This window comes from Hippopotamus amphibius, chromosome 12 (genome assembly GCF_030028045.1).
Source record: "Hippopotamus amphibius kiboko isolate mHipAmp2 chromosome 12, mHipAmp2.hap2, whole genome shotgun sequence".
NCBI classification, from domain to species: Eukaryota; Metazoa; Chordata; class Mammalia; order Artiodactyla; family Hippopotamidae; genus Hippopotamus; species Hippopotamus amphibius.
This window is the reverse complement of record NC_080197.1, coordinates 70,071,394-70,099,041: the sequence shown is the minus strand read 5'-3', so window position 1 is coordinate 70,099,041 and position 27,648 is coordinate 70,071,394. Positions and strand designations below refer to the sequence as shown.

At 48.5% G+C, this 27,648-nt stretch overlaps 1 protein-coding gene across 3 annotated transcripts; it reads left to right on the top strand.

Moving 5' to 3' along the window:
* The first annotated feature begins 1,705 nt into the window (after nt 1-1,705).
* On the top strand, nt 1,706-27,648 carry GPRC5A (G protein-coupled receptor class C group 5 member A). Of its 3 annotated transcripts, none has more exons than XM_057702885.1 (4): nt 1,706-1,793; nt 19,678-20,603; nt 26,304-26,362; nt 26,659-27,648. In XM_057702885.1, exons 2-4 carry the CDS (start codon nt 19,685-19,687, stop codon nt 26,749-26,751), a joined length of 1,071 nt encoding a protein of 356 aa, XP_057558868.1. In that variant the 5' UTR covers nt 1,706-1,793; nt 19,678-19,684; the 3' UTR covers nt 26,752-27,648. The 3 variants fall into 3 exon arrangements, with proteins under 3 accessions (XP_057558868.1, XP_057558867.1, XP_057558866.1); XM_057702884.1 differs by lacking the exon at nt 1,706-1,793 and adding an exon at nt 7,636-7,741; XM_057702883.1 differs by lacking the exon at nt 1,706-1,793 and adding an exon at nt 15,838-15,875.

The following is a 27,648-nucleotide window of genomic DNA, read 5'->3' as shown; positions in this document are numbered from 1 at the left end:
TATCCAAAGCCTCAAACCTTGGAATCATCTCGATTCCTTTTCTCTCTTGCATATCCTACATTCAGTTCACTAGCAAGTCCTGTTGGCTTTACCCTCAGAATGTACCCAGGATCTGCCGCTTCTTTCTACCTGGACTGCTACGCTCGCTCCAAGCAGCCTCCTTTGCAGCCGTGGCCTCCCACCACCCAGCCCTGCTCCCAGCCCCCACATGCATTCTCAACACAGAGAGGCTTGACCCTCGTAAAATGTCCCTTCTTACCTCCCATCCCACTCAGAGTGACAGCCAAAGACCTCATGGTGATTCCAAGGCTGGCCTCGATCTGCCCCCTCTTCCTGCCCCGCTCCCTCCCTTGCACCTTCCTCTGCAGTCACTCGGGCCTCCTAGTTGTTCCGTGAATGTGCCAAGCTCAGGGCCCCGCCCAGCTGTTCCCTCTGCCTGGGCTGCTTTCCTAGAGATTTGCGAGGCTCCCTCTCCGACTGCATCCGGGTCTCTGTCTAAATGTCACCCTCTCCCAGGGGGCTGCCCTGGCCCCTCGTGTATGACAGCATCTATTCCCTCCAACCCTGCCTCCCAACTCTGCTGAATATAAGATATTCACTTGCTTATTGTTTTCTTCCCTCTGCTAAAACATAAGCTCCATGAGGACAGAGTCTTTGTCTTGCTCAGGGTGGAATCCTCACCTTCTGGAAAGGGTTCCTGGCACGCAGAGATATTCAATACGTATTTGTTGAATGATTCAATATCCTAGCCTCGAGCCAGGGAGTGAAGAACGGACAGGTAGTAGTGTGGGTGATCACAGAGTCCTAAATATTTAGGATATAAACCACATTTTCAAAATAGCTTCTTATGCCTGGAAGGGACACCAAATAATTTTGTCCCACCGAGACATTCTCCTGAAATGTCCTCCTCGGCCTGGCTCTGTCATCCTTCAGTTTCCTTAAAATTCTATTCTGAGGGATCCATTTTTTAATGTTAAGATCAACCTCTTTAACAGACTCCTGTTTTTCTTGTAAAATCATTTTCATCTGCAGGGACTTCCCTGGTGGTCCAGTGGTTATGACTCCGTGCTCCCAATGCAGGGGGCAAAGGTTCGATCTCTGGTGGGGAAACTAAGATCCTGCATGCCACATGGGCCGCCCCCCCCCACCAAAAGATAAATCATCTTCATAGCTGTATAATTTACATATCATAGAATGCGTCCGTGTTTAAGGTATGGTTTGTTGAGTTCTGACTAATGCATGCAGCTGTGTAACAACCACCACAGTGAAGATCTAGAACATTTGCATCGCCCCAAAAAAGTGTGCAAGAAATCCTCGGCCCTCACCCCTAGCCCTGGACAATCACTGATCTGCTTTCTGTCATCATAGATAAACTCTGCCTGTTCTGGAATTTTGTAGAACTGGAAGCATACAGTCTGTACTCTTTGACTCTCTCGATTGGTGTGCTGTTTTTGAGATTCAACCATGTGATGTGTACCAGTGGCTCATTTCTCTTGAGTGTTGCATGGAATTGCTAGGCCTTTGAAAGGCAATCCTATCAGTCCTTGGACACTTTAGTCTGAATGAGTTATTTTAGTTTGAGCAGCCTGTGGAAAATACAAGGGCGTTCAGGTAACTGGACGTGAGGGAGAGGTCTGACGCGGGCAAGCTGCTGAAGGATAATTTTGCCAGCTTCACTGTTTTGCTTGTCTTTCACATACAGACTTGGGAAGCTGCCTTCCTGCCCTCAGTGCCAGAAATCCACGAGCCACTGGGTGCATATTTCTGAATATCTCCTGTGCTTTACACTACACGTAAGTCTATATGATGCTCGTGACAACACTGTGAATTCAATTAATGAACTTCCTTCTTTCAGATGAGGAAATAGACCTTGGAGCTGTTGATAGGAGTGAGAGCAGATCTTCCTGACCCCAAGGGTCAAATGATTCAAATTCATCGCAATGTGACCCCCCCTGTTCACTGGCTCCCTGCCCTGGGCTGAGCACAGCTGGAGAGGTGGGGGGCTAGGTGGGGAGAGGGTGGGGATATAGGTCAGGGCAGATCCACTGGGCGGGTGCGAGGGAGCTGGAAGAGGAGACTGGCAGCTGCATTGGGTTTCTCATCACTGAACCAGTCTGGGCACTTAATGGGATTCTCTACTCCAGCCTTGGGGTCACTGGTGGCACCTCTCTGGTTTCAGCATGGCAGCTTTGGCTCATAGCTTTCCTTGGAATCAAGACCCTAAGTGTGAGCACAGTCACCACAGGTGGGCACGCACAAGCTGTCACCCTGGCATTTTTAACGGCCCGACCACACCAGGCAGGGGACAGGCGGGGACAGGCGGGGCTGATGCTGGGCCAGGGTGCTGACCGCAAGCTCGGGTTCCCCACAGGCTGCATTCCAGGGCCTCAAGTGTCGTGTCTCCTGTGCTGCACGTGTTTACCCTCTGTGCACGCCACTTCTCGTCCTCCTGGAGGTGGGAGGACGGAACCAAGGCCATGTCAAGATGAAGGCCCGGGACCCCTGCTGAGCTAGGCGGGCTCTTCGTAGCAGCTCACAGGACCAGCCGCTGATGCAAAATTGTGTCCAGTTCAGAGTGTTTAGTTTCCCAGGGCTGTGGAACAAAGTATGTCAGGCCGGAACAACACAAGTTTATTCTCTCAGGGTTCTGGAGGCTGGAAGTCTGAAGCCCAGGTGTGGGCAGGGCTGGTTCCTCCTGGAGCTCAGAGGGAGAAGCTTCTGGTGGCTGCTGTCATCCCTGGAGCTCTTTGGCTGGTGGTAGCGTAACTCCAATCTCTGCCTCTGTAATGCCAGTCTCTGCCTCTGCCTTCCTGTAGCCTCCTCCTCTGTGTCTCTGCCTTGTCTGTGCCTGTGTATCTTTCCATGTCTCCCTCCTTTTTTTTTTCCTCACCACAGGGAACTCAGGATCTTAGTTCCCCGACCAGGGATAGAATCTGAGCCCCCTGCAGTGGAAGCGTGGAGTCTTAACCACTGGACCACCAGGGAAATTCCTGTGTCTTTCTTTTCCTTCCTTCCTTTGTTTCTTTTTCTTTCTTTCTCTCCTCCCTTCTTTCTTCCTTTTTCTCCCTTCCTTCCTTCCTTCCTTCCTTCATTCCTTCCTTCCTTCCTTCCTTCCTTTTTTTCTTTCTCTCTTTCTCTCTCTCTTTTTCTCTTTTTGTCTGTGTTGGGTCTTCATTTTGTGCACTGGCTTTCTCTAGTTGTGGTGAGTGGGGGCTACTCTTCATTGCAGTGTGCGTGTTTCCCAGTGTGGTGGCTTCTCTTGTTGTGGAGCACACGCTCTAGGCACACGGGCTTCAGTAATTGCAGCTTGTGGGCTCAGTAGTTGTGGCTCTTGGGCTCTAGAGTGCAGGTTCAGTAGTTGTGGCATACAGGCTTAGTTGCTCCATGGCATGTGGGATCTTCCCGGCCCAGGGATCGAACCTGTGTCCCCTACATTGGCAGGCAGATTCTTAACCACTGTGCCACCAGGGAAGCCCCCCTGTGTCCTCTTATGAGGACACCGATCATTGGGTTGAGGGCTGCTGGAGGGGATGCCCGTCTCACACATGCCCTAAGGTGGGCCCCCTGCTTCCTACTGCAGTGCCTCTCTGCTTCCAGGATGAGTCGGACTCCATACTCCAGCCGGCCACTGACTACTTTTCCAGTTTCACCTCCTGCTGCCCACGCTCCGTGGCCACACTGTACTGATGGACAGGGCTCTCACAACCTCTGTGACTTTGCAAATGCTATCCCCTCAGCCTAGAATGTTCTCCAGGCTGTCACTCACTCTCCTCCCTCTCCTCCTGAAAAATGTACTCATCCTTTAAGCCTCTCTCCATCGGGAGGGCTACTCTGACTGCTGCGGCCTTTCATGCCCAGCCGTGGCGCATGTGTTCCTTTAGTATAACGTGTAACAGAATGCATACTTTTGTTTCCTTACATTCATCTCTCCTCCAGACTGAGCTCCTTCAAGGGTTTTCTTAGAGTCCCCAGCATGGTATACAGACGATCACCCCCAGCTGCTAAATGACTGTTAAAACATGGAGATTCCCTTCAGGGGTAGAGACCAACTAGCATCTTTCTCATATGTGTATTACATTCCCTGTGATGCTTGGTGTGTAGTTGGCTCTCCGATGCTTCCTGTATGGTTAGCGATTGGATGGAAAAGCCATGATTAGCAGGAAGCTGGGAGGAGCTGTGGTTCAGTGATCCTGCTGGTCCATGAGTGCAATGACCCGAGGACCCTGTTCTTATCTCCTCCAACTCAGATGCATCTTTTTTTTTTGGCCATGCCCTGCAGCATTTGAGATCTTAGTTCCCTGACCAGGGATTGAACCCGTGCCCCCTGTTGTGGAAGGGCGGAGTCCTAACCACATGACCGTCAGGGAATTCCTCAGATGTTTCTTAAATGAGATTTAATGGAGGTCAGGGTGGGGGACAGGTGACACCTTCCATCTGGCTGGTGAGGAAGTGCGGGCAGAGAAAGGGGCAGCCCCCGGCCTGAGGTTCTACAGCCCCGAATGCCGAGGCGGCCTTGGTGAAGGGGTCAGAGCATCAGGGCACTGGGACAGCGTCTGTGTTCCTGATTCAGTCCTGCGATCAAGGGTGGGGTCCTAGTGGCCATGGTTGGGTGGGGGGAGGGGGGCGGTGAGGGAGGGGTTCGCGGGAACTGGGTTCTGGGGCTCCCAGACAGAGGCAGACCCAGGCCCGTCCTCATGGAAAGTGACCCCAGCCGGTCTTGCAGCTGAATGAAGGTCCTCTCCAGCCTCTGGAACAAGCACTCTTACTGTGAGCCTGTGTCTTCTCATTTCCAGTCACATGAGTTTCCTTTCTGTGTCCCTCAACAATGCCACCTGTCACGCGAAGCCAGGTGACACTCAGAGGAGGAGAACTCGAGTTGGATTGTGCCTGCGTCCCCAGACTCCCTTTATGTTCTTTCTCCCACTGATTTCCAAGGGCCTCAGCCTTGTTCTCCGGACCATCAGCACATGAATTATTTCTACTGGGTCCCTCCCTGTCCTCCTTGGGGGCGTCTCAACATTATTCAGCTACCCTGCCCTCCTCAGTCTCCCCCCACCCACCTCCCAGACTGGTGGGCCCACAAGGATTCTGGGGCAGTGCAAGGTGTCCAGGGCTCAGAGTTTAAGAAGGCGCCCACTCTCAGGGCTGTGTTAGTGCCGCCTTAAATTTTGTGCCTTGAGTACCTCACCCCGGTCCTGGTTTGGCACTGGGCTGCCTATTGATAAGAGGTTGGGAAGAGACAAGGCGGTTACAAGGGGGGTAGAAAAGAGAGTGCTAAGAGGACCAGGTGGGAAATCTGAAGTCAACAGAAAAGTGGAGACTAATAGGCACAGGTGATCAACGGCAGCGCTTCAAAACACAAGGCTCTCCCACACGCAGCCCTGGACCTGCCAGGCAGCTGGCACTAGAGAACAAGGAGTAACAGGAAAAACAAAACGCATGCACCCCTTTCTCATTAGGTTTCCCCGAGTTTCTTGCGAAGGTCGGGGGTGGGGGGTTGTGGGGGGGAATCCCCAAAGTCATGACCCCTCTGTTTTCCCTCCCGCCTCCAATTTGACATCTTTTCCTTGATGTCATGAACCTCAGCCTAGCCTTGGTGATCCAGACTCCTGAAACGGTGATGTCTGAAGAGCCCTTAGGGACGGCTAGCCCAGGGCTTTTGAGCACCTGAACTGTGGCTGGTCCAATCTAGCGAGTGCTGGAAGTATAAAACATATACTAGGCTTCTGAAAATGTAGTTTGAAAAAAAAGACTATAAAGTAGCTTATTAATATTTTCAAAGCATTGATTGCATGTTGAAATGATAATGTCTGGGGTCTCTTGGGTTAAGCAAAACGTATCATTAAAATGAATTCCACTGTTTCTTTTTATTTCTTTTACTGTGGCTGTTAGGAAGTTTAAATTATACATGTGGCTGACCTTCGTGACTTGAATGACATATCCACAGGACAAAGCTGAACTAGTTCAACTTCCTCCTTTAACAGGTGAGAATACTGAGGTCCAGAGAGGTGACCTGATTTTGCAGACGGCACATGCTATAAAGCACTGTCGTTTCCAGTCTCTGACAATCACACACACACAGACACACACACACACATGCACGCCTAGGAGGCTGGGAAAGGAACTCATGGACTTAGACCTTTGAGCTGCAGGCCTCAAGGGAAGTGTTCTAAGACTCAAGACATTGGCTGTGGATTCTTTTTTATAAAAAAATTATTTAATTGGCTGCATTGGGTCTTTGTTGCTGCATGAAGGCTTTCTCTAGTTGCAGCAAGCAGGGGCTACTCTTCATTGCGATGTGCAGGCTTCTCATTCTGGTGGCTTCTCTTGTTGTGGAGCATGGGCTCTAGGCGCGTAGGCTTCAATAGTTGTGGCACTTGGGCTCAGTAGTTGCGGCTTGCAGGCTCTAGAGCTCAGGCTCAGTACTTGGGGTGCATGGGCTTAGTTGCTCCGTGGCATGTGGGATCTTCCTGGAGCAGGGATTGAAGCCGTGTCCCCAGCATTGGCAGGCAGGTTCTTAACCACTGCTCCACCAGGGAAGTCCCTGTCTGTGGATTCTTGAGAGAGAAATAAAAACCTAACAAAGGTGGAGGCACTGTCTCCAAAAAGTCACCTTTAAAAAGACTGGAAACTTGGGGTGTGAGGAGACACAAGGAGAAAGCTGGGGAGCCCTGGGCCTTCCTGTTCATTATATGCACAGAATCCCAGGTTGGCTGAGCAAGTGTGCTAACTAAGAAGCACCTTAAAAGCACACAGCCCCCCTCCCACAAGGCAGTAGAGGTAGAGACTTCCCTGAGCCCGGCGCCCAGGAGGCAGCCACTCAGGGATTGTTTGGCAAGTCAATAAAGACAAGTTTCAGTGGGATTGGCTTGATCATGGCCTAAGAGTGTGCAGCGGAGGGAGGGGGAACCAGACGCCAAAGGCGAATTCCTTTATTTCATAATTTTATCTGGCATCCACATTTTCCTCCACGTGCATTGTCAAGACTTTAAGAGATATAGTTAGGAAAGTGGAGAGAGAACCATCTCTCCATCTCTCTGCCCTGGGACAGCACTTGTGGTGCCCGTCTGGGGACCCTTCTGACCAGTGGAGTTTCGGAGCTGACTCGGGGCCCCTGGAGGAGGTTTTCCTTGGCCTCCACCTGCCTTGGCTGCGGAGACCCAAGAGGGTGGCCCGCTCCTCCTTTCCCTGGTCTGGCTTCCCAGGGGACCCAGGAATCACACAGGCACCGGCAGATGTCTAGCCCTTGCCCTGGGCGGACAGGAGTGTCCGGCAGGAGGACGGGTGGGGCTCCCTCCAGGAGGTAACAGCTGGCAGGACAGACAAGGAGCGGTCCCCTCTGACCCCTTTCTTTACCTGGCACCCTGGGGCGGGGCAGGTTGGGTGCCTCAGGTCTCCCCTCCCACCACCACCACCTATTTCAGGGGTGACTGTGCAACTGACGTCAGGTGGCGTTTGGCTCATTCCCTGGCGCAGGGACTTTATTTTCATAACAGCACGCAGTGCCGTGGAACTGGACTAGGCGTGTCCTCTCCCCCTGACCCTCTCCCGCCCCTTGTCCCTCTGCTCCCCCCCTCTCTCCCTCCTCCCTCCGGCGACAGCCGCCTTTATAACCGCTCCGCGCGCGCCGGAGGGCGGGATTGCTGCCGGCGGCGGGTTCTCGCAGCACCGAGGGGCTCCCGTGCTGCCTCTGAGCGCGGGAAGCAGCGCCGAGTTCACGCGCCAAAGCCAAGGCACCAGGGTGAGTGAGGCGCACGGAGCCCAGAGCGCGCCGGCCTCGGGGTTGAAATCCTCGGGGGGAGGGGGAGGGGGGGGGATGGCTGTGGGGGGGGGGGAGAGCGGCGCTGGGAGTGGGGATACAAGAGGAGAGAAACCCTGGTAATGGACTACAGCTGGCTCGGAGGGAAAAACAACCCCAAGAAAGGAATTCCTGTCGTTTAACTCAACTCAGATTGCTTTTTTGTTTCCCACCCCCTGGACGTCCCTGGCTAAGAGGCAGAGAGCAAAAAGATAATCAGGAGAAATAGTTTCTGCTCAGATACACTGAACAAACTGAGTAGGTGCCAGGCAGGTGAGCAGTTCAGAGGTCAGTCTAGGGGAAGAGAAGAGAAGGGGGATGATCTTAGAGGAATGGCAGGGAATTGGGGGGGCGGGGGTAGGGAGGAGGAGGGAGCTGGTGACCACTGCTACTTTACCCAGGTACTGTAAGGTGCCCATTTAATTTGTTCTTCAACAACAAGTGTGCCCTTCTGAATTTGGGGAAGTAGATTCTAGAAGCCACCTTTCTCTTGACGTGAGTGTGGGCGTCAGCTCTGCAGCAGTCCCTCCTCTGCCGTCCCTTGAGTTGCCCTGGACCCCTGGGTTGAGTGTCCATTTGGATGTCCAGTAACAGTTCACCTTCAGACACCAACCAGATGGGACTCGGGAATGGCCCCGAACTGTCCAAGATGGTCCGTTACACATCATGGGGGAAGGAAGGGAAAGCCAGTTCAGGTTCAAGGAATCTGAAGGACTTTCCTGACTTATTTCCAGGCTGATTTTTGCCTCTGAGGGTTGGTAAATGCCCCACCTGTTGAAGGGTTTGGTTGAATCCGCCAGGTGAACTCATTCCTGAAGGGGAGTACTTGAGCCACTTCAGATACGAGGGGCCCGGGGAGGGGTGAAGATGGGGGTGAGAACCCTGCCCTCTGGTCTGTGTGCTGGCTGCTACAGGAGAGGGAAGGAATGCGGGGGTGGGGGTGGGGTGTCAGCAGAGGTATCACCTGGGAGACAGGCTCCTCTTGGTGTGGAGAGGTAGGTGGGTGCTCCAAGGGCAGATGGGAATGAGCAGAACTCAAACAGGCTAACATACCTGGGAAGTGTTCTCAACCTGGAGTCAGGAAGCCTGATTTCTCATACCAGCTCTGCAGGCCATGCAGCTGTGTGGAGGCCTGGGCTGGACCCTGAGTTCCTCCTAAGGGGTCTTGGAAAGGCCCCCAGCTCCTTCCCAGGGCTGAGACCCTAGCTCATCTCTATCTGTACGTGTCTCTTTGGGTGTCCTCTTTGGAGTCTGCTTCTTTGTATTCCACTCCTTAGTGGGAGTTGAAGATAATAGGACGAGAAGAGTTTTGACTGTGATTTTTATCCTTCTCACTCTCGGGGTTTGTCTTCAGGTCCACTGCTATTTAAAAATCCATAGGCTTAGCTGAGGAAATGGGCAGGAAATGATGTGTTGGTAAAATAGGGCCTTTAAAAACAATGAATCGAATAATAATTTTGCTTGAGGAGTCTTGAACTTTTTGAGTCGTTTGGTGTGTTTGTTGCTACTTATATTCCTATTTTTATTGCCTTGTGGTCAGAATATATATTTTGTACGTTTCTTATTTTATCTTATTTTATTTTTATTTCATTAAAAAATTATTTATTTATTTATTTATTGGCTGCATTGGCTCTTTGTTGCTGTGCACAGGCTTTCTCTAGTTGCAGTGAGTGGTAAGTGGGGGCTACTCTTCATTGCGGTGCTCAGGCTTCTCATTGCAGTGGCTTCTCTTGTACATTTCTTATTTTAGACTTTAAGATTTTTTTTGTGTGGTCTAAAATATACTGTTTTTGTAAACGTCCCATGACCACGTCAATAAAAGAAATCATATAGAGAGGGTTGGTAAACTAGATTCCTGGCCAAATACATCCCACAGCCTGTTTCTGTAAATAAAGTTTTATCAGAACTTAGCCATGCTCACTGTCTACGTGTCATCTGTGGCTGCTTTCAGCTATAAACAAATGGCCTGCAGAGCCTAAATTACTTATCTGGCCCTTTACAAAAAATGTTTGCTCATCACAGATATAGAGAATGTGAATTACATGATTAATAGTAGAGAGCTAATAAAATAGGAAGATAGAGCGTATCAAAGTATCCGTACAACATTTATAAAAATTTACCATATTACTATTTGCTTTTTCTATTTCATCTGCTGAAGACGGATAAAGAAGTATTAAAGTTTCTGTAACTATACTATTTCTTTTGATTTCTCCTTGTATTTCTGGTAGCTTTTATATGCTATGTTATTCGGTGCATAAAAGTTTATGATGGTTATATCTTCAATGTGGAGTATTCTTAATTATTATAAAAAAGCTTTTAGGTCAATATAATAGCTTTTTGTCTCTATCTAAACTTTGTGTGATATTAATAACTCAACTCTTACTTAATTTTCTTATCTTGAGCAAGCTATTATCTAATTTTGTACCTGGTACATAATACTTGCTAAATAAACATATCCATTATTTTTGCTTTTTTTTTGCACTTATTTTCATTTTTTCCTTTCTTTTGCTCTCAACTTTTCTGAATCTTATTGTTTTAGGTGAGATTCTTATAGGTATAATATTGTTTAATTTAGACTTTTCCAAATAAAAAAGTTACCATTTACATTTATTGTAACAATAGTTGCTATTGTCATTTAATTTTTGGCCATGTGGTCTGCTCTCTCTATCTTCTCCCACATTAGATAGTCTATATTGTACTTTTAGATACACTAAGTGCATGGTAGTACCATTCTCAGGGTTTAGAAATACAGGCTTGTAAGGAAAGATAAGTTTAGTTTGGGAATATAAATACAAGTATGTTACCTTCATATGTTGAAATAAGTTACTTGGAAGAAGGTGTCTTTGAGAGCTTTGAGCTGTTATACCAGTAGAGGGCTTCACTTTATCCACCTGTTTTCTGGAAATTTCACATCTTAAAATTCTGGGCCTAAGAGATTTAGCAGTTTCACTCAAAATCTTAAAAAAAGCAGTTTCCAGTATTTTATTTTATATTTCAGTAATGTATCTAACTTTCATATGCATTGTTTAGACTGGAGGAAGACGGTAATACCTCCAAAAGTGAAGAAATTGGGATGAACACTGCTGTTATACGTGTTTAGATCTGCCTATGGTGGAATGATGATTTACTTTTCCCAGTTACTACATAGAAACTCAACTCAGTGATGTTATTCAGATGTTATTCATAAGCTGTTGCCACGATGCATCATTTTTATGTCATCAGAATCTGGAAGGCTTACCCAGAAGAGGGGATCCTGGAGATTTCTCTGTAGACACTTTCCGTTTACCACTAATCCTTCACCTAGGACAGAGACATTTCTGTGCGACTCCACCCTCGTCTTAGAACTCAGCCTCGATAAAATTGTAAGGGTTAGCATCAGCACATGTTCAGCTTCCAAAATTCTTCCTCCCCATTACTCACACTTGCTAATGAATAATTTGCTGTGAGTTATAGTCACGCTCAGTTTTAGTCCATAATATTTGCTCCACTGCACAGAGCACATAGTGAGGAAGATACCAACAAATAGAAGATTTGCTCTATTTTGTCTATTTCCTTGTTATCTCATAAGCGAGTTAGCACTGATATTAATGTATAATATATGACATAGGTATGGAAAAATGAGTGCTGAGAACTACTTAACTGTAAAAACTATGAAAAGATCTACAAATTTAGAATGAGATGGAGCTAATAATTAAAAAAGCCTTCAAGGTAGAGGTAAGTTTTGGGTCAAGTTTCTAAGAAACATGGAACATGAATTGTGACGAGGAGAAGAATGGTCTTTCTGGGAAGGAGAACAATGCAGGTGGTGAGGCAGAGTGACTTTGTCAGAGAGGGTCTTAGAGGAGCCCCAGTTGCCTTCCAGATAGAAAATACTCTTGGAAGTTTTGCTTGCCTTGCATAGATGTGGGGAGGGGAGTTAGGAAGGCAGGAAAAAGTGGGTGGGAGAACCAGTTGGAGAAAAGCCTTGATGCTCACACTGGGGCTGAATCTGTTATCATAGACAAAAAGGAGTTGAAGTGCTTTTAATTTTTAATTAATTTATGTTTTGATATGCCTTTTAACTGCAAAACCAAAAGATCCCTTCCCATGCCTTCTCTTCTTTGCTGCCCTTGTAGCATTTACTTCCATCAACCACTTTGTGGGAAACTGCTCCTTGACTTCTAGGAAACCAGCCGGGCTTGCTTCTTATACTAATCCTGGCAATTACCTTTTGAATAACTTTGCTGACTCCTGCTTCCATGAGACAGTGTCCCGGGGATCTGTCCTTGGCCCTCTTGGTGCCATGCGTGCTCCCTGTGTGATATGGTCTCCTCTGAAACCTTCCAATACCTGCTGTGAGCCCATGACCCCTCATCTGTGCTCACAGCCCAAATATCTCCTGAGCCTCAGACTCACATGTCCAATCACAGAGGGGTCAGCGCAACCTAGTGTCGTGGAGCCTGGCTTTTATTTATTTTTATTTATAATAATTTTTTTTTTTAGCCATGCCATATGGCATGCGGGATCTCAGTTCCCTGACCAGGGATTGAATCTGGGCTATGGCAGTGAAAGCGCTGAGTTGTAACCACTAGGCCACCAGGGAAGTTCCAGGAGCCTGGCGTGTAAGAGCCAGGTGATCTTGGGCAAGTTATTTAATGTCTCTGTGCCTCTGTTTCCTCCACTGTAAAAAGGGGGCATAGTCTTGTGTGAACACACACACACCACTATGTATGAGATAGATAACCAACAGGGACCTACCGTACAGCACAGGGAACTCTTCTCAATACTCTCTGATAACCTATATGAGAAAAGAATCTGAAAAAGAATGAATATATGTACATGTATAACTGAATCACTTTGCTGTACATGGAAACTAACACAATATTGTAAATCAACTATATTCCAATAAAAAAAAGATCTTAGTTCCCCCCTAGGGATTGAACCCGTGCCCTCTGTGGTGGAAGTGTGGACTCTTAACCACTGGACCACCAGGGAAGCCCCCCCAATTCATCTTAAATTCAACAAAGCTAAACTGGGCATCTCTCCCCACAAGCCTATATTTCTTTTTTTTTAATTTTTAAATTTAATTAATTTGTTTATTTTTGGCTGTATTGGGTCTTTGTTGCTGTGCATGGGCTTTTTAGTCTTCATTGCTGCGAGTGGGCTTTTTTTCTCTAGTTGTGGCGAGTGGGGAGCTACTCTTTGTTGCAGTGCATGGGCTTCTCTTGTTGTGGAGCATGGGCTCTAGGCACGCGAGCTTCAGTAGTTGTGGCTCACGGGCTTAGTTGCTCCGCAGCATGTGGGATCTTCCCAGATCAGGGCTCGAACCCATGTCCCCTGCATTGGCAGGTGAATTCTTAACCACTGCACCACCAGGGAAGTCCCCATAATTCTAAGCTCCATTTGGTTCTACCTTCCCAAAATCTCCCACCACTCTGCCCATCTTTCAGGCCTCATCTCCCCCTGGTCTCCCCTCTAAAGCCCCCCCCCCCGTTTTTTTTAAACCCCTTTAGGTAGAGTGGGTCGCTGTTTTCCGTGTACTCTCAGCATTCCCTGAATACTCTGCAACCCTTATTTGTATGTCAGTGTGACTCTGCTGGTCCTCCTAGGGGCAGCAGCCCCACTTTCTGTCTGCGGTTCTGCACAATTTTTGTACTTAACACAGCAAATTCAAGAAGATTGACCAAATGCAGGACTGCTTACTTTGGAAACTTCTTGGACATTGTTTAAATAGACAGAGGCTTGAACAGACTTGTGGTTGCCAAGGGGGAGGTGGACAGGGGAGAGATGGATTGGGAGTTTGGGGTTAACAGATGCAAACTATTAAAAAGAGAATGGATAAACAACAAGGTCTTATTGTATAGCACAGGGAACTATATTCAATATCCTGTGATAAACCATAATGGAAAAGAATATGAAAAAGAATATATACATATGTATAACTGAATCACTTTGCCATACACCAGAAACTAACACAGCATTGTAAGTCAACTATACTTCAATTTCAAAAAATAAACACTAAAAATAAGTAAATAGAGAGAGGCTGGAGTCAGGGAGAAAAGCTTCAGAGAGCATAGTCTTACACCAAGAGTCAGCCTTATCACCTACAAAATGGGTTGTAGGAATAGTAAATGAGAAAGTAGTTGTAAAAGCATGTAAATGAGTGAACACACATCAAAAACGTATGAACACTCAGCATTGAGCCTGGCTCATAAGAGGACTCAGCATGTGAGAGTACTTGTGATTAGTTTTACTCATACTGTGACTATTTTATTACTACTGATTGAATGTGGCAATTCCAGAATAGAGAGAAAATTAAAGTACTGAAAAATCACCAATTGACTGGCTGGGATGGTGTGCAGGCCCAGCTTTAATAAGCACTTGAGTTATTTGATATTCCCCAGGCAGTCATCCTAAGAGGTCAGTATCGTCTTATTTATTTATTTATTTGTTTTAGGTAAGAAGTTTATTTAGAGCTTTATTTAGAGAGAAACACACTCTGCAGACAGAGTGTGGGCCATCTCAGAAGGTGAGAGAGGCCTTTTTATTTTTATTATTTTTCTTAAAGAATTTTTTTATTGGAGTATAGTTGACTTACAATGTTGCGTTAGTTTTAAGTGTACAACAGAGTGAATCAGTTATACGTATGTCGTCCTCTTCTTTACAGATGACAGAAGGAGATAGATCTCAGAAGGAGAAACATAAGATCAGCTCTGGGGAAGATTCAGGGCTGCGGGTAATTCCTGCTCAGATAATCTGGGGTAGGTTGCATACAGCCAGTTAGGCAACCTGCTAGGTCTGGACATAAGTGACTCCAGACACCCTCCCTTTTCTCTCTGGGAAAAGGGGAGTCTCAGAGTTTGCAAAGGAGAAGCTGGGAGACCTTTCACATGCTGGCATTTGTCCTTGCATCCCAGTCAATGCTGTGTGTCAAGGCTGCTTTAGGGCCAGTGCTGCTCCAGGACCCCTGAGGATTTTCCCGGCAGGTGAGCATTCCTCTGGTGTGCTGAGCCCAGCCCGTACTCAGACCCTTCAACCTCACCTCTGGGGTTTGGTTAGGATTTTTCGGCACGTATTCTTTTAATGACAGGAGATGGGGTAGGAAGGGGGATGAGGGGGAGGGAGAAAGAGACTAGGAGATTGTCTGCAAGGAGCTCCCCGGAGGGATGAGCAGGACATGGGCTCAGACCTCTTGTTCTGCATCCGCCCTGCTTTGCAGAGGGTGGAGGTTCCAGGAAGTGGTGTCCGCACGCACACAGAGGCAGCTGAAACCCCTCTTTCCCGGAGGGGCAGAGTCAGAGGGCTCGGAACGGAGCACAGTGACTCCCTCCCTGCCTCCCTCGCTTTCCCCCCCCAATCTCCCTTCTGTTTCTTCTTTCTCCTTTCCCTCTCCCTTTCCTCCCTCTTCCGTTTTTGTCTTCTTAACCTTTCCATCATGCCCTGACTCATCTGCAAAGGGCTTAAGGCAGTGCCAAGGGATATCAGGGTCTCGGCTGGGGGTTTCAGTGGATTCTCGGATGGGGGCTTGTGAGGAGATCTTCCCCCTGCCCCCACCATCTCAGAGCTGTCCTGCTCCCCAGCAGACTCCACTTCTGTCCCCACTCATCCATCCTGGTTAGGCGCTCACCCTGCGCCAGGCGCTAGGCTAGCAGCTGGGGAGAGACTTTTCACAGCTCAGTCCCCGCCTTTACAGAACCTCTGAATCTGTTGGGTTGGCCAAAATGTTTGTTTGGGTTTTTCCATGACATCTTATGGAAAACCGGAATGAACGTTTTGGGCAGCCCAGGAGAAGGAGACGCAGACTCACCAACAGGCACTGCAGGATTTCGTGATAAATGCTATGGCAGGAGATGTGCAGGCTCTCTGGGAATTCATGGGGTTTGTCTCTCACCAGACCAGCTCATCCGGGGAAGCATCCCGGAAGAGGGAACTTCTAAGGAGGTGGATAATGGAGGACAACAGGGAGAATGTCCCATGCCGATGGGACGGCATGTTTGAAGTGAGAGTGGAGCTTGTTTGGAGGATGACGAGAAGCACACGTATCGGGATGAGGAGGGCTTGGAGACGCTGAGGAGGCAGGCAGGGGCTGGATGCACAGGTTATGGCTCTTTCTCTGACTGTAAATAGAGTGACTCCAAGAGGGCAAACCTGGAGACAGAGAGCTCGGGCTTCTGAAGTGGTCCAGACAGAGACGATGGTGGGCTGACTCAGGGCAGGGAGAGATGGACATAACCTAGGAGATACTGGAGATGTAGAGTTGGTAGGACATGGATGATGGGCTAGGGGCTTCTTAGGCCACTTCCCAACCCAGTGGTAGATCTGAAGTTGGCTTTTAGTGCCACTGCCTCGGGTTCATAAACAGGGAGACCCCTGGGATGCCTCCTGCCCCACTTTCTCATCTTCTGCAAAGGCGCTCCTATCCTGCCCTGTCTAGGGCAGAGGAGCACGCAAGCCAGTCTGTGGGTACAGTCACTTCTTTACTGGGTAGGAATTTGAGGGTCTGCGTAACTCTGAACAGTGGGAGCGACTCACAAGGGCCAGCTGTGCATCTCAGCTGATTTAACCCACGCTCACAGCCCAAAGCAGCACTCGAGCGCTCATGTGGTCGCCCCCGGTTTCTAATTGTCAGGTCACCCTCACCCCTGGCTTTAAAGTTCTTACCAGACAAAGCGGGCTGCATGGTGTTGTGTTAAGACTTGTGACGTTGGAGTTAGAATTCAGGTTTGAATCCTGGCTCTTGCTCTTAGTAGCTGTGTGACTCTGGGGAGCCAGCTAACCTGCTGTAATTGTGGACAGGATGATAGTAATATGGGCTATGTCATAGGCGGCTGTGAGGTTAAATAAGTGAGATGCATACAGCCATGCCTGGTCCATGGTGAGAATGAGTTATGAGATCTTCCCTCCCCTTCAGAGCAAGTCCAAGAGTAAATTGTTTCTTTCTGCCCCCGTTTGGTCTTTGTAGGAGCAAGTCCTTTCTTGGTTGGACCCTAGGTCTCTCTGCTCCACCTGCCCCCCCCCTTTTCTTGGCCGCACTGGGCAGTTTGTGGGATCTTAGCTCCCCGCCCAGGAACTGCACATGGGCCACGGCAGTGACAGCTCGGAGTCCTAACCACTGGACTGCCAGGCAAGTCCCATAGGTCTCTCTGCCCTTGACTCTGGTTATGCACGATGTCCACATGCCCACCAGTTTCATTTCATTTTCTCCTTCTGCTCCAGGCCTTTGGTTCTCCGAGGCTGTTGCTTTAGCTCCTGGAGGTTTCTATTCCCCAATGCTGATTGCTTTCTTCTTCTTTCTCAAACCCTGCTTTCTAGAAGACCTCAGCGTCTCAGAATCCTATCTTCTTCCCCACCTCACCCGTCCTTCCTGGCGGCTCACCTGGGCCATTCCCTCCGTGACCCAGCACCTTCTCAGTGCAGACCTGCTTGTTAGTGAGCTTGGTGAGTTTGGTTTCCCTCTGACAAAATTCAAAGGGCTTAGGACAGTTCAGACCGTTGCGCAGATGTCATGCTGGGGAAGGGGTGGAGGAGGGCCGAGAGGTGAATTAGGAAGGATAATTGCGAAACATTAGTCACTCAGATAAAAAAAAATATTTACTAAGAAGTTTTTAAAAAAGACGTGTGAGAGAATTGAGAACTATGAACCCTCACTGGATATTTGATATTAAAGAGTCATTGTTAATTTCTAAAGTGGGGTTAAGTTAAAAAGCAGTTTTTTCTTTTAGAGATACATACTGAAGCTTTTGTGGATAGAATGATGTCTGGGATTTCTCACTAGATTAAAAATGACCTGGTGAGTGGGATGGGGAGGTAGATGAAGCAAAATTGGCCCAATAGTGGTAATTTTGAAACCAAATGATGAATACATGGGCTTCCGTTGTGCTAGTCTCTTTATTTTTGAGTATGCTTGAAATTTTCTATAATTGCTGAGACCTGTTCAAGAGCAAGCCCTGAAGCCAGGCTTAGATTACAAAATGGCTTAGGCCAAAAATGGTTTCTCTTATGTCAAGAAAGCCACACCTGGTTCTCTTTCTCCAGGGACCCCCTACCTTATGTGCTTACAGTGTCGGACCCTGGTCTGTGGGCCCCAGGAGGCCCCAAGATACAACCCCTTCCTGCACAGCTGCACAGATGTGAGGGGCCTAGAGGTCCAACTTGGGGGCAGGAGGTCTCTGCCCTACCATCCTCCTGTGCAGCACCAGAAACTTCCTTTAGGTGAAAACCTCCTCAGCCTCTCAAGATTGAGAGTCCTCAGTTTCAGAGTCCTTTGTAATTATCAGGTAATTATGATGGCAACTACTTGTCAACAAACGGCACTGCCCTGAGGGTGGGGAAGGAGCAGCTGCCAGGGAGGGGTAGGGGGGGTGAGAGAAACACCTCTCCAGCGGGACGCTGCCCTTCTGCTCTGTCTGAGGGAGTGAGGTGGGGAGGTGGGGAGTGAGGCGAATGCAGGAGCCTGGTCCCTTCCCCTGTGCTGCTGCGCTTGAAGTAGACCGGGCTCTTCCTCTCCTGCATCCTCAGCATAGACAAGGGGGTGCATCCCCCTCCCTGTCACCACCCCCCATACGCCACCCAAGGCGAGGTGTATCAGACTTTGGGGGCCTTGTATTTCAGGGGTTGCCTGTATCTGAAGCGCATTTGCCTTCCTTTTTCCTCCCGTGTCTCATTCTGCACTGCCCAGCGCAGGTGGGACGTAACCTGTTCTTTGCTCTGTGCTCTGCATGCGGTCGGGATGACCGGGGTGTCATTTGCCTGGGGTGGACTGCAGGGGACAGACCCCCGGCCAGGGAAGACCATGAGAAGGCCGTGGCAGTGGTGGAAGATTACGTCATTCTGTCTATTTCTTCTGCAGCAAGGATCATGTCTGATGTCTGTTTTCCCCTTTACCATTGAGCATCTAGAAGAGTGATGGATACATAGTGGTGCTGGTTGAATGAACAGCTATATTACAAAGTGAAGCTGGGAGGGACTTCCCTGGAGGTCCAGGGTTATCCTGGTTAAGAGTATCTTAACTCCTGGTTAAGAATTCGTGCTTCCCCTCCAGGGGACATGGGTTCGATCCCTGGTCAGGGAACTAAGATCCCACAAGCTTCACGGTGCCGCCAGCCCTATGACAGGGAAGACACCTTCCATTGCTTCTCAGGACTAGCAGGGCCATCCTTACAAACCTTAAAGAGGGAAAATAATATGGTGACAGCAGAGCTGAAGAAGAGGGCCCAGTGGCTGAGAGGGGAAGGCTGGCCTGCAGAGATATCTACGGTTCAGATAACTTCTCTTGTCCACAAGAGAATGGGATGCTTACAAATAATATCTGAGGCTGGGCCCAAGACGGAAAAGAACTGGAGGCTGATAAATTATGATTAAAACGTTAACTTTATTTTTTTTAAATTTTTTCAGCCACGTTGCCCTGCTTGTGGGATCTTAGTTCCCCAACTAGGGATCTAAGCTGGGCCCCACCAGTGAGAGCACTGAGTCCTAACCACTGGACCACCAGGGAATTCCCAAAGTGTTAACTTTAAGGTTAGACATCTCCATGTTCACCAATTCCTAAGAAAACACTGGCCACACACATCAGGAACCCTGGCGAGTTATTTGTGACATATTTTTTGAGATGTGACTCTCGAATACCTCATCAGAGCCCTTGGGCCCCCTGGCTTCAGGGTAAATATTAATATAGTTAAATTGCGGGGGGGGGGGGGGGAGGTATGAAATTGTTCCTTCCCTTCATTAGCCTTTAGAATTTGCCACGAGAGGTGGAGAACAGCTAGTAGCTTGATCTAACATTGTAAGTTCAGGGGCAAAACCCTGGCTAAATATACAACATTGTTTCCGAATCATTTTTGGTCCTCTGTGCCTGAGTTGGTGGGGAGATTCACCCCCAGCCCATCTTTGCTTTCTTGCAGGACCAGAATGTCCTCAGCCCCTGGTGGTTGCCGCTCGGGCCTGGACCCCAGGTACTACATGCTCTGTGATAAGAAGGCAGCCTGGGGCATCGTCTTAGAAGCGTTGGCCGCGGTGGGGGCTGTGACCTCGGTGGCTTTCGTGATCGCCCTCCTGGTCCTCATCTGCAAGGTGCAGGACTCCAACAGGCGCAAAATGCTCCCCACCCAGTTCCTCTTTCTGCTGGGCGTGCTGGGGATTTTTGGCCTCACGTTCGCCTTCATCATCAAACTTGACGGCGGCACGGGGCCCACACGCTTCTTCCTCTTCGGCATCCTCTTTGCCCTCTGCTTCTCCTGCCTCCTGGTTCACGCCTTCAACCTGACAAAGCTGGTCCGAGGGAGGCAGCCGCTCTCCATGCTGGCGATGCTGGGCCTGGCCCTGGGCTTCAGCCTGGTGCAGGACATCATCGCCCTCGAGTATGTGGTCCTCACCATGAACAGGACCAACGTCAACATCTTCTCCGAGCTTCCTCCTCCCCGGCGCAACGAGGACTTCGTCATGCTGCTCATCTACGTCCTCTTCCTGATGGCACTGACCTTCCTCATGGCCTCGTTCACCTTCCGGGGGTCCTTCACTGGCTGGAAGAGACATGGGGCCCACATCTACCTCACCACGCTCCTCTCCATCGCCATCTGGGTGGCGTGGATCACCCTGCTCATGGTTCCTACCCCTGGCACCCAGTGGGATGACACCATCCTCGGTTCAGCCTTGGTCGCCAATGGCTGGGTTTTCCTGTTGGCTTATATTGCGCCCGAGCTGCAGCTGCTCACGAGGCAACGGAACCCCATGGATTACCCTGTGGAAGATGCATTCTGTAAACCTCAGCTCATGAAGCAGAGCTACGGTGTGGAGAACAGAGCTTATTCTCAAGAGGGAGTCACGCAAGGTGCGGAGCCTGGCTGGGTGGGGAATCCCTTGTGGAAAAATGGGGGGCAGTCATAAGCTATTACTACTGTAAGGAACATGCAAGATTATCATGTCATACTCCCAATAGAACAGATAAGGTCCCCAAGGCTCGGATATCAATAGATAAGGTCCCCAAGGCTCGGATATCAATAGATAAGGTCCCCAAGGCTCAGATCTTAATAGATAAGGTCCCCAAGGCTCAGATCTTAATAGATAAGTTCCCCAAGGCTCGGATATTAATAGATGAGGTCCCCAAGGCTTGGATCTTAATAGATGAGGTCCCCAAGGCTCGGATCTTAATAGATAAGGTCCCCAAGGCTCAGATCTTAATAGATAAGGTCCCCAAGGCTTGGATCTTTTTTTTTTTTTTTTTTTAAGAACTTTTATTGAGATACAGTTAACAGACAATAAATAGCATATATTTAGAGTGTACAATTTGGTATCTCAATCTCCCAATTCATTCCCCCCCAACCCTCCCCGCTTTCCCCACTTGGTGTCCATGTGTTTGTTCTCTACACCTGTGTCTCTATTTCTGCCTTGCATTTCCTCTTTCATAGTTGTTAGCATTTGCCTTATGTATTGAGGTGCTCCTACATTGGATGCATATATATTTATAATTATCTCCTATTCTTGGATTGATCCCTTGATCTTTATGTAATATCCTTTCTTATCTCTTGTAACATTTTTTATTCTAAAGTCTATTTTATCTGATACGAGTATTGCTACTCCAGCTTTCTTTTGATTTCCATTTGCATGGAATGTCTTTTTCCAGCCCCTCACTTTCAGTCTGTATGTGTGCCTAGGTCTGAAGTGGGTCTCTGGTAGACAGCATATATATGGGTCTTGTTTTTGTATCCATTCAGCCAGTTTGTGTCTTCTGGTTGGTGCATTTAGTCCATTTACATTCCAGGTAATTATCGATATGTATGTTCCTATTACCATTTTCTTAATTGTTTTTTGTTTTTGTTTTTGTAGGTCCTTTTCTTCTCTTATGTTTCCCGCTTAGAGAAGTTCCTTTAGCATTTGTTGTAGGGCTGGTTTGGTGGTGCTGAATTCTCTTAGCTGTTGCTTGTCTGTAAAGCTTTTGATTTCTCCATTGAATCTGAATGAGATCCTTGCTGGGTAGAGGATTCTTGGTTGTAGATTCTTCCCTTTCATCACTTGAAATATATCATGCCACTCCCTTCTGGCTTGCAGAGTTTCTGCTGAGAAATCAGCTGTTACCCTTATGGGAGTTCCCTTGTATGTTATTTGTCATTTTTCCCTTGTTGCTTTTAATAACATTTCTCTGTCTTTCATTTTTGTCAGCTTGACTACTATACGTCTTGGCATGTTTCTTCTTGGATTTATCCTGCCTGGGACTCTCTGCACTTCCTGGACTTGGGTAGCTATTTCCTTTCCCATGTGAGGGAAGTTTTCAACTATAATCTCTTCCAATATTTTCTCGGGTCCTTTCTCTCTCTCATCTCCTTCTGGGACCCCTATAATGCGAATGTTGGTGCGTTTAACATTGTCCCAGAGGTCTCTCAGGCTGTCTTCAGTTCTTTTCATTCTTTTTTCTTTATTCTTTTCTGCATCAGTGATGATCACCATTCTGTCTTCCAGATCACTTATTTGCCCTTCTGCCTCAATTAATCTGCTATTGGTTCCTTCTAGTGTATTTTTCATTTCCATTATTGTGTTGCATATCTCTGTTTGTTTTCTCTTTAATTCTTCTAGGTCTTTGGTAAACTTTTCAATCTTTGCATCCAGTCTTTTTTCAAAGTCCTGGATGATCTTCACCATCATTATTCTGAATTCTTTTTCTGGGAGGGTGCCTAACTCTGCTTCATTTAGTTGTTTTTCTGGGGTTTTATCCTGTCCCTCCATCTGGTACAAAGTCCTCTGCTTTTTCATTTTCTCTGTCTTTCTGTGGCTGTGGTTTTCAGTTCCGCAAGATGAAATACTGCTGATACTGCTTGATACTGCTGTCTGCCCTCTTGTGGAGGAAGCTATCTAGGAGCCTCCCGTGTGCCTCCTCATGGGAGGGACTGATGGTGGGTAGGGCTGGGTGGGCGGAGCTCAGTAAAGCTTTAATCAGATTTGGTTGCCGGAGCTCAGTAAAACTTTAATCTGCTTGTCTGCTAATGAGTAGGGCTGTGTTCACACCTTGTTGGTTGTTTGGCCTGAGGCCACCTAGCACTGGAGCCCACAGGCTCTTTGGTGGGGCTAATGGCAGACTCTGGGAGGGCTCACACCAATGAGCACTTCCCAGAACCCCTGCTGCCAGTGCCCCTGTGTCCTCAGTGAGCCACAGCTGCCCCCCACGTCTGCAGGCAACCCCCCAACACCAGCAGGTAGGTCTGGTTCAGTCTCCTATGGGGTCACTGCTCCATCCCCCTGAGTCCTGGTGAGCACACTTTTTTGTGTGCCCTCCAAGAGTGGAGTCTCCGTTTCCCCCAGTCCTGTGGAGGTCCTGCAATCAAATCCCACTGACTTTCAGGATCTGATTCTCTGGGGATTCCTCCTCCCGTTGCTGGACTCCCAGGTTGGGAAGCTTGATGTGGGGCTCAGAACCCTCACTTTAGTGGGTGGACTTCTGCTGTATAACTGTTCTCCAGTTTGTGATTCACCCACCCAGCATTTATGGGATTTGATTTTAACGCGATTGCGCCCCTCCTACCATCTCATTGCGGCTTCTCCTTTGTCTCTGAATGTGGGGTGTCTTTTTTGGTGAGTTCCAGTGTCTTTCTGTGGATGATTGTTCAGCAGTTAGTTGTAATTCCAGTGCTCTTGCAAGAGGGCGTGAGCTCACGTCCTCCTACTCCACCATCTTAATCCTCTCTTCAAGGCTTGGATCTTAATAGATAAGGTCACCAAGGCTCTGATCTTAGTCAAAATCATCCAGCTAGTTAGAGAAAAGTAGAACCAGAAGCTGGCCTTGGGGGTCTTTATCTAGTACTTTCTACCCAATCTACAATCTACCATGTAGATTTCTCTGAACTGAACAAGATGGAGTGAAGGAATGGGAAAGGAATGATTAGACAAATCCCCAAAGACAAGTGGGTGAGATGGTGTTCTTTATAAAAGACAAGTAGGCGATCCTTCCAGAAATGTGGAGCCTGTGTCGATTTGAGTGCACAAAGCCCAGCCGTGCAGTGATGCAGTGACCACAGAGCACAGAGTGGGGAGAAAGCTCTTTTATCATAAACCAGTAGGAATCTCCATACAGTTACTGAGGATTTCCCTGTAGCCCGAAGAGCTACATTTTATTGTCCATCTCTGGCCCGCGGGAGGGAATTTGGCTCTTGCCTGGAGTTGTGAGCAACCAGGCTACCCGGATAGGCAGAAACTGCCTTTGCTCATAGGCCTCTGTGCCTTGGTCTCTTGGGTTTACACCGGTCTCTGGGTCTACTCAGGGAAGGGGAGTGGGTTTGGGACAGGAGTGAGGGACCTCCAAGGCCAGGTTTGTAGCTCCAGCTAGTAAATTACTGTCCCCTTGAAGCCTGCGATGCAAAGCTTGCTGGTGTTTCTCTCTGCGGCCCTGGGTCCTCTCCTGTGCACTGGAAGGACTGAAGGGAGGTGGAGGGCCAGAGGGGATATTTTACCACCCACTCCCTCCTGTGCATTCCCAATGCTTCATTCCATACCTCATGCCTGGACTCTGTGTTATCAGTCCCTAACTAGTCTTCCTTTATTTTATTTATTTATTTTTTAAAAATATTTTGACTTTCTTTAAATTTTTTTCTTTTCTTTTCTTTTCTTTTTTTTTTGGCTGTGTTGGGTCTTCATTGCTGTGCATAGGCTTTCTCTAGTTGTGGAGAGCGGGGCTACTCTTCGTTGCTGTGCGAGGGCTTCTCAGTGCCGTGGCTTCTTTTGTTGTGGAGCACGGGCTCTAGGCACGCAGGCTTCAGTAGTTGCAGCAAGAGGGCTCAGTAGTTGTGGTGCGTGGGCTTAGTTGCTCAGAAGCATGTGGGATCTTCCCAGACTGGGGCTCAAACCTGTGTCCCCTGCATTGGCAGGTGGATTCTTCACCACTGTGCCACAAGGGAAGTCCTTTCCTTTATTTTTTTTTAAATTAGTTAATTAATCTTAGTTGTGGCATGCGGGGTCTTCATAGTGGCATGTTGACTCATTACTTGAGGCATGCAGGCTTCTTAGTTGCGGCATGCCTGCAGGATCTAGTTCCCTGACCAGGGATTGAACCTGGGCCCCCTGCATTGGGAGCTCTGAGTTTTACCCACTGGACCACCAGGGAAGTCCCTAGTCTTCCTTCCTTTAATCCTTCTTTCCCTTCATTCTATTGGTCACTGTCAGCTTCCCCTCCCTAAAATACTTCTCTGGACACCACCCCTTCCTGCCCACATGCCTCACTATCTCCCCAGCGTCCACTGCATTTACCGAATCCTTGGTGAGGCTTTTCACAGCCTGAACCCCACCAACCCTGAAGCTGTGCTCTTGTGTTCAAACCAAGTCCCTGCACTTCCCTGCCTGCGTGTCTGGGCTCAAAGAGTGTCTGTCCTCTGCCTGATGTGTCCCTGCATCTTCTTGCGCTTTTCCAGAGTCCCTATTCACCAGTCTCCCTCAGTCTTCACTCGCCCTGCATAGCTTTAGACCTTTGAGATGCTCTTATCAGAGTCTGTCTCATCGAGGAGTTATTTGTGTAGCTATCATACTCCAGACTCTCCAGCAACAACCTCAGGGCAGGAATCATTCTTGTTAATCCTTCTATTCTTCACATATCTTACAGACAGAAGGTGTTTAAGTGTTTATTGAGTAAATTGAACAGGTAAATTTGATGGGAAATAAATGGATTGCTTTAAATTGTACAAGGGTGAGTCAAAAATTATCCACATTCTGGCTGTAGAATTTATAGAAGTTTTAATATAACTGGAGTGCAGATAATTTTTGACTCACCGTTGTATTTATTTATTTAGCTGCTCCTTGCAGCTTGGGATCTTAGGTCCCTGATGAGGGATCAAACCCGTGCCCCCTGCCGTAAAAGCATCCAGTCCTAATCATTGCACTGCCAGGGAATTCCCTAAATAGTATTCATGATGGGCGTCTGTGTTTACTTGTCTGTTCCTGAGTTTAAATCCCTCTGATTTCAGACTTCCCTGGCAGTCCAGTGGTTAGGACTCCCAGCTTTCACTGCAGGGGGCACAGGTTTGATCCCCAGTCAGGGAACTAAGATCCTGCATGCTGCATGGCACAGAAAAAAAATAAATAACCCTCTAATTTCCCCCGAATTCATAGAAAACAATTATTCATAGGTTCTATCCCTTCACAAAGAAAATCATGACATTTTTTCCCCTTGTCAGGTAAGGTAAGGAAGTAGGTAAATCCCCAGTGAGATTCTCTCTAGGTCCACCTCCAGCAGATACATGTCTGAAAAGACTAGGTTCAAATGCGATTTTGGAGGGGTCCTAGGATGAGGAGGCCTCTGGAGAGGTTTTAGAAGGCATTTCCCTAATGATTATCTGTGGCTAGTTACTCATTTATTCAACCAGTTTGGGGCTGACTCTGTGCCTGGGCTTGAGGACACAGTCTCCTCCCGCAGGAAACTGACCATCTACCGGGGAGACAGAGAATTAAATGCATAAGGCATCATGCTTTATAGATGACTCAACTGTGGTGAGCACAGGAGGGGGCACGAAGGAGGGGACCCTGACGTTTACCTGCTCCTCTCTGTCTGTTTCAGGTACTGAAGAGACAGGTGACACACTGTATGCTCCGTACTCCACCCACTTCCAGATGCAGGTAAATGAGCTCGTTCTCTTTTTCACCAGCAGTGTTGGCACCCCAGGAGCATTTGTCCGTTGGGAATAGATGACGTCACCACTCTGATGGTCCCTAGATGCCATCTAGAAAGAAAGATGGGTCTACTTTCCTGTAATCTTCATCATGAGGTTAGGGCAGGAAACTGGAGTGCAGGGCAGGGGAGGGCTTAGAAGAAGGGGAGGAAAGTTAGACTCCTGCCCAGGTTGGAGTGCCGAGTGCTGTGGAAATGGCTGGGAAGTGGAGTGGGTTGAACAGTATGAGTGTTTCTTTTTCAGAATCGGAACTCCCAAAAGGATTTCTCCATTCCACGGGCCCAGACTCGGGTCAGCCCTTACAGTGACTACGAAGGAAGGAAAGACGTCAGTTAACACGTCCGGAAGGGTGGGATGAACACAGCAAGTCAGCAGAGCCAACGGGGAGTTCACGAGATGTGGGCTGAGTCCCGAGGCGTCCCAGGAAGCTGTACATAGCATCACAGGAAGACCTCGCCTCCCTGCAGCCTTCAGCCGTGATCCTTCTGTTCTGGGGTTGATGGGGCTGACGGGACCACAGTTCTCAGCAGCACTGTAGCTGTTCCCTTTGTCCCATACTTAGGCTGCTTCTCTCGAGTGGGAGTCGCAGGCAACTCAGGGTGACTCTTACCATCCCTGCCATCTTACACGCGAGTAAGGCTCTGGTCGTCTGACCACACACTGGCTCGCTCAGCGTCAGAAGCCAGCTCTTCCAGCTCTGGGCTGGTTCTGCGAGGATCGCTTCACTTAGAGCAGAGCTGCAAACCCGAGCAAAACCAGCAAAGGCCCACCTCTCAGCCCACCCCACCCACATCTACACTGGAAGCCAACTTACTGGCACCTCCCTGCTTGCCCAGATGGGAGAGGCTAAAAGTCACCAAAATTTGCTCACCTGTGTGATGCTACCTAACCAGGGTCCCCAGTGCCAATTCACTCCCAGACTTACCGTCGGTCCCCAGACTCACCTCCCCGCTTTGCTTCATGGGGAGCTCTCCCTCCAAACCTTACTGGCGCAGACAAGCCTGATTTCTCTTTGCCAGCAGAATGTGTGTACTGTCTTGTTCTAAGTTCCCGGTACTGATTCTTCTCCCACCCCCTTGCTCCTCAGCCTCTGTAAATAGATGTACCCTGTGTTCACCCCCTGTGTTCTGGAAGTGGGTAGTGTGCACACACGGGGGAGTGTTCCTTGTAACATAAGTTATTCACCCTTCTTCCCTGGAGATGCAATAAAGGTGTGGTGGCAGCTCTTTGATT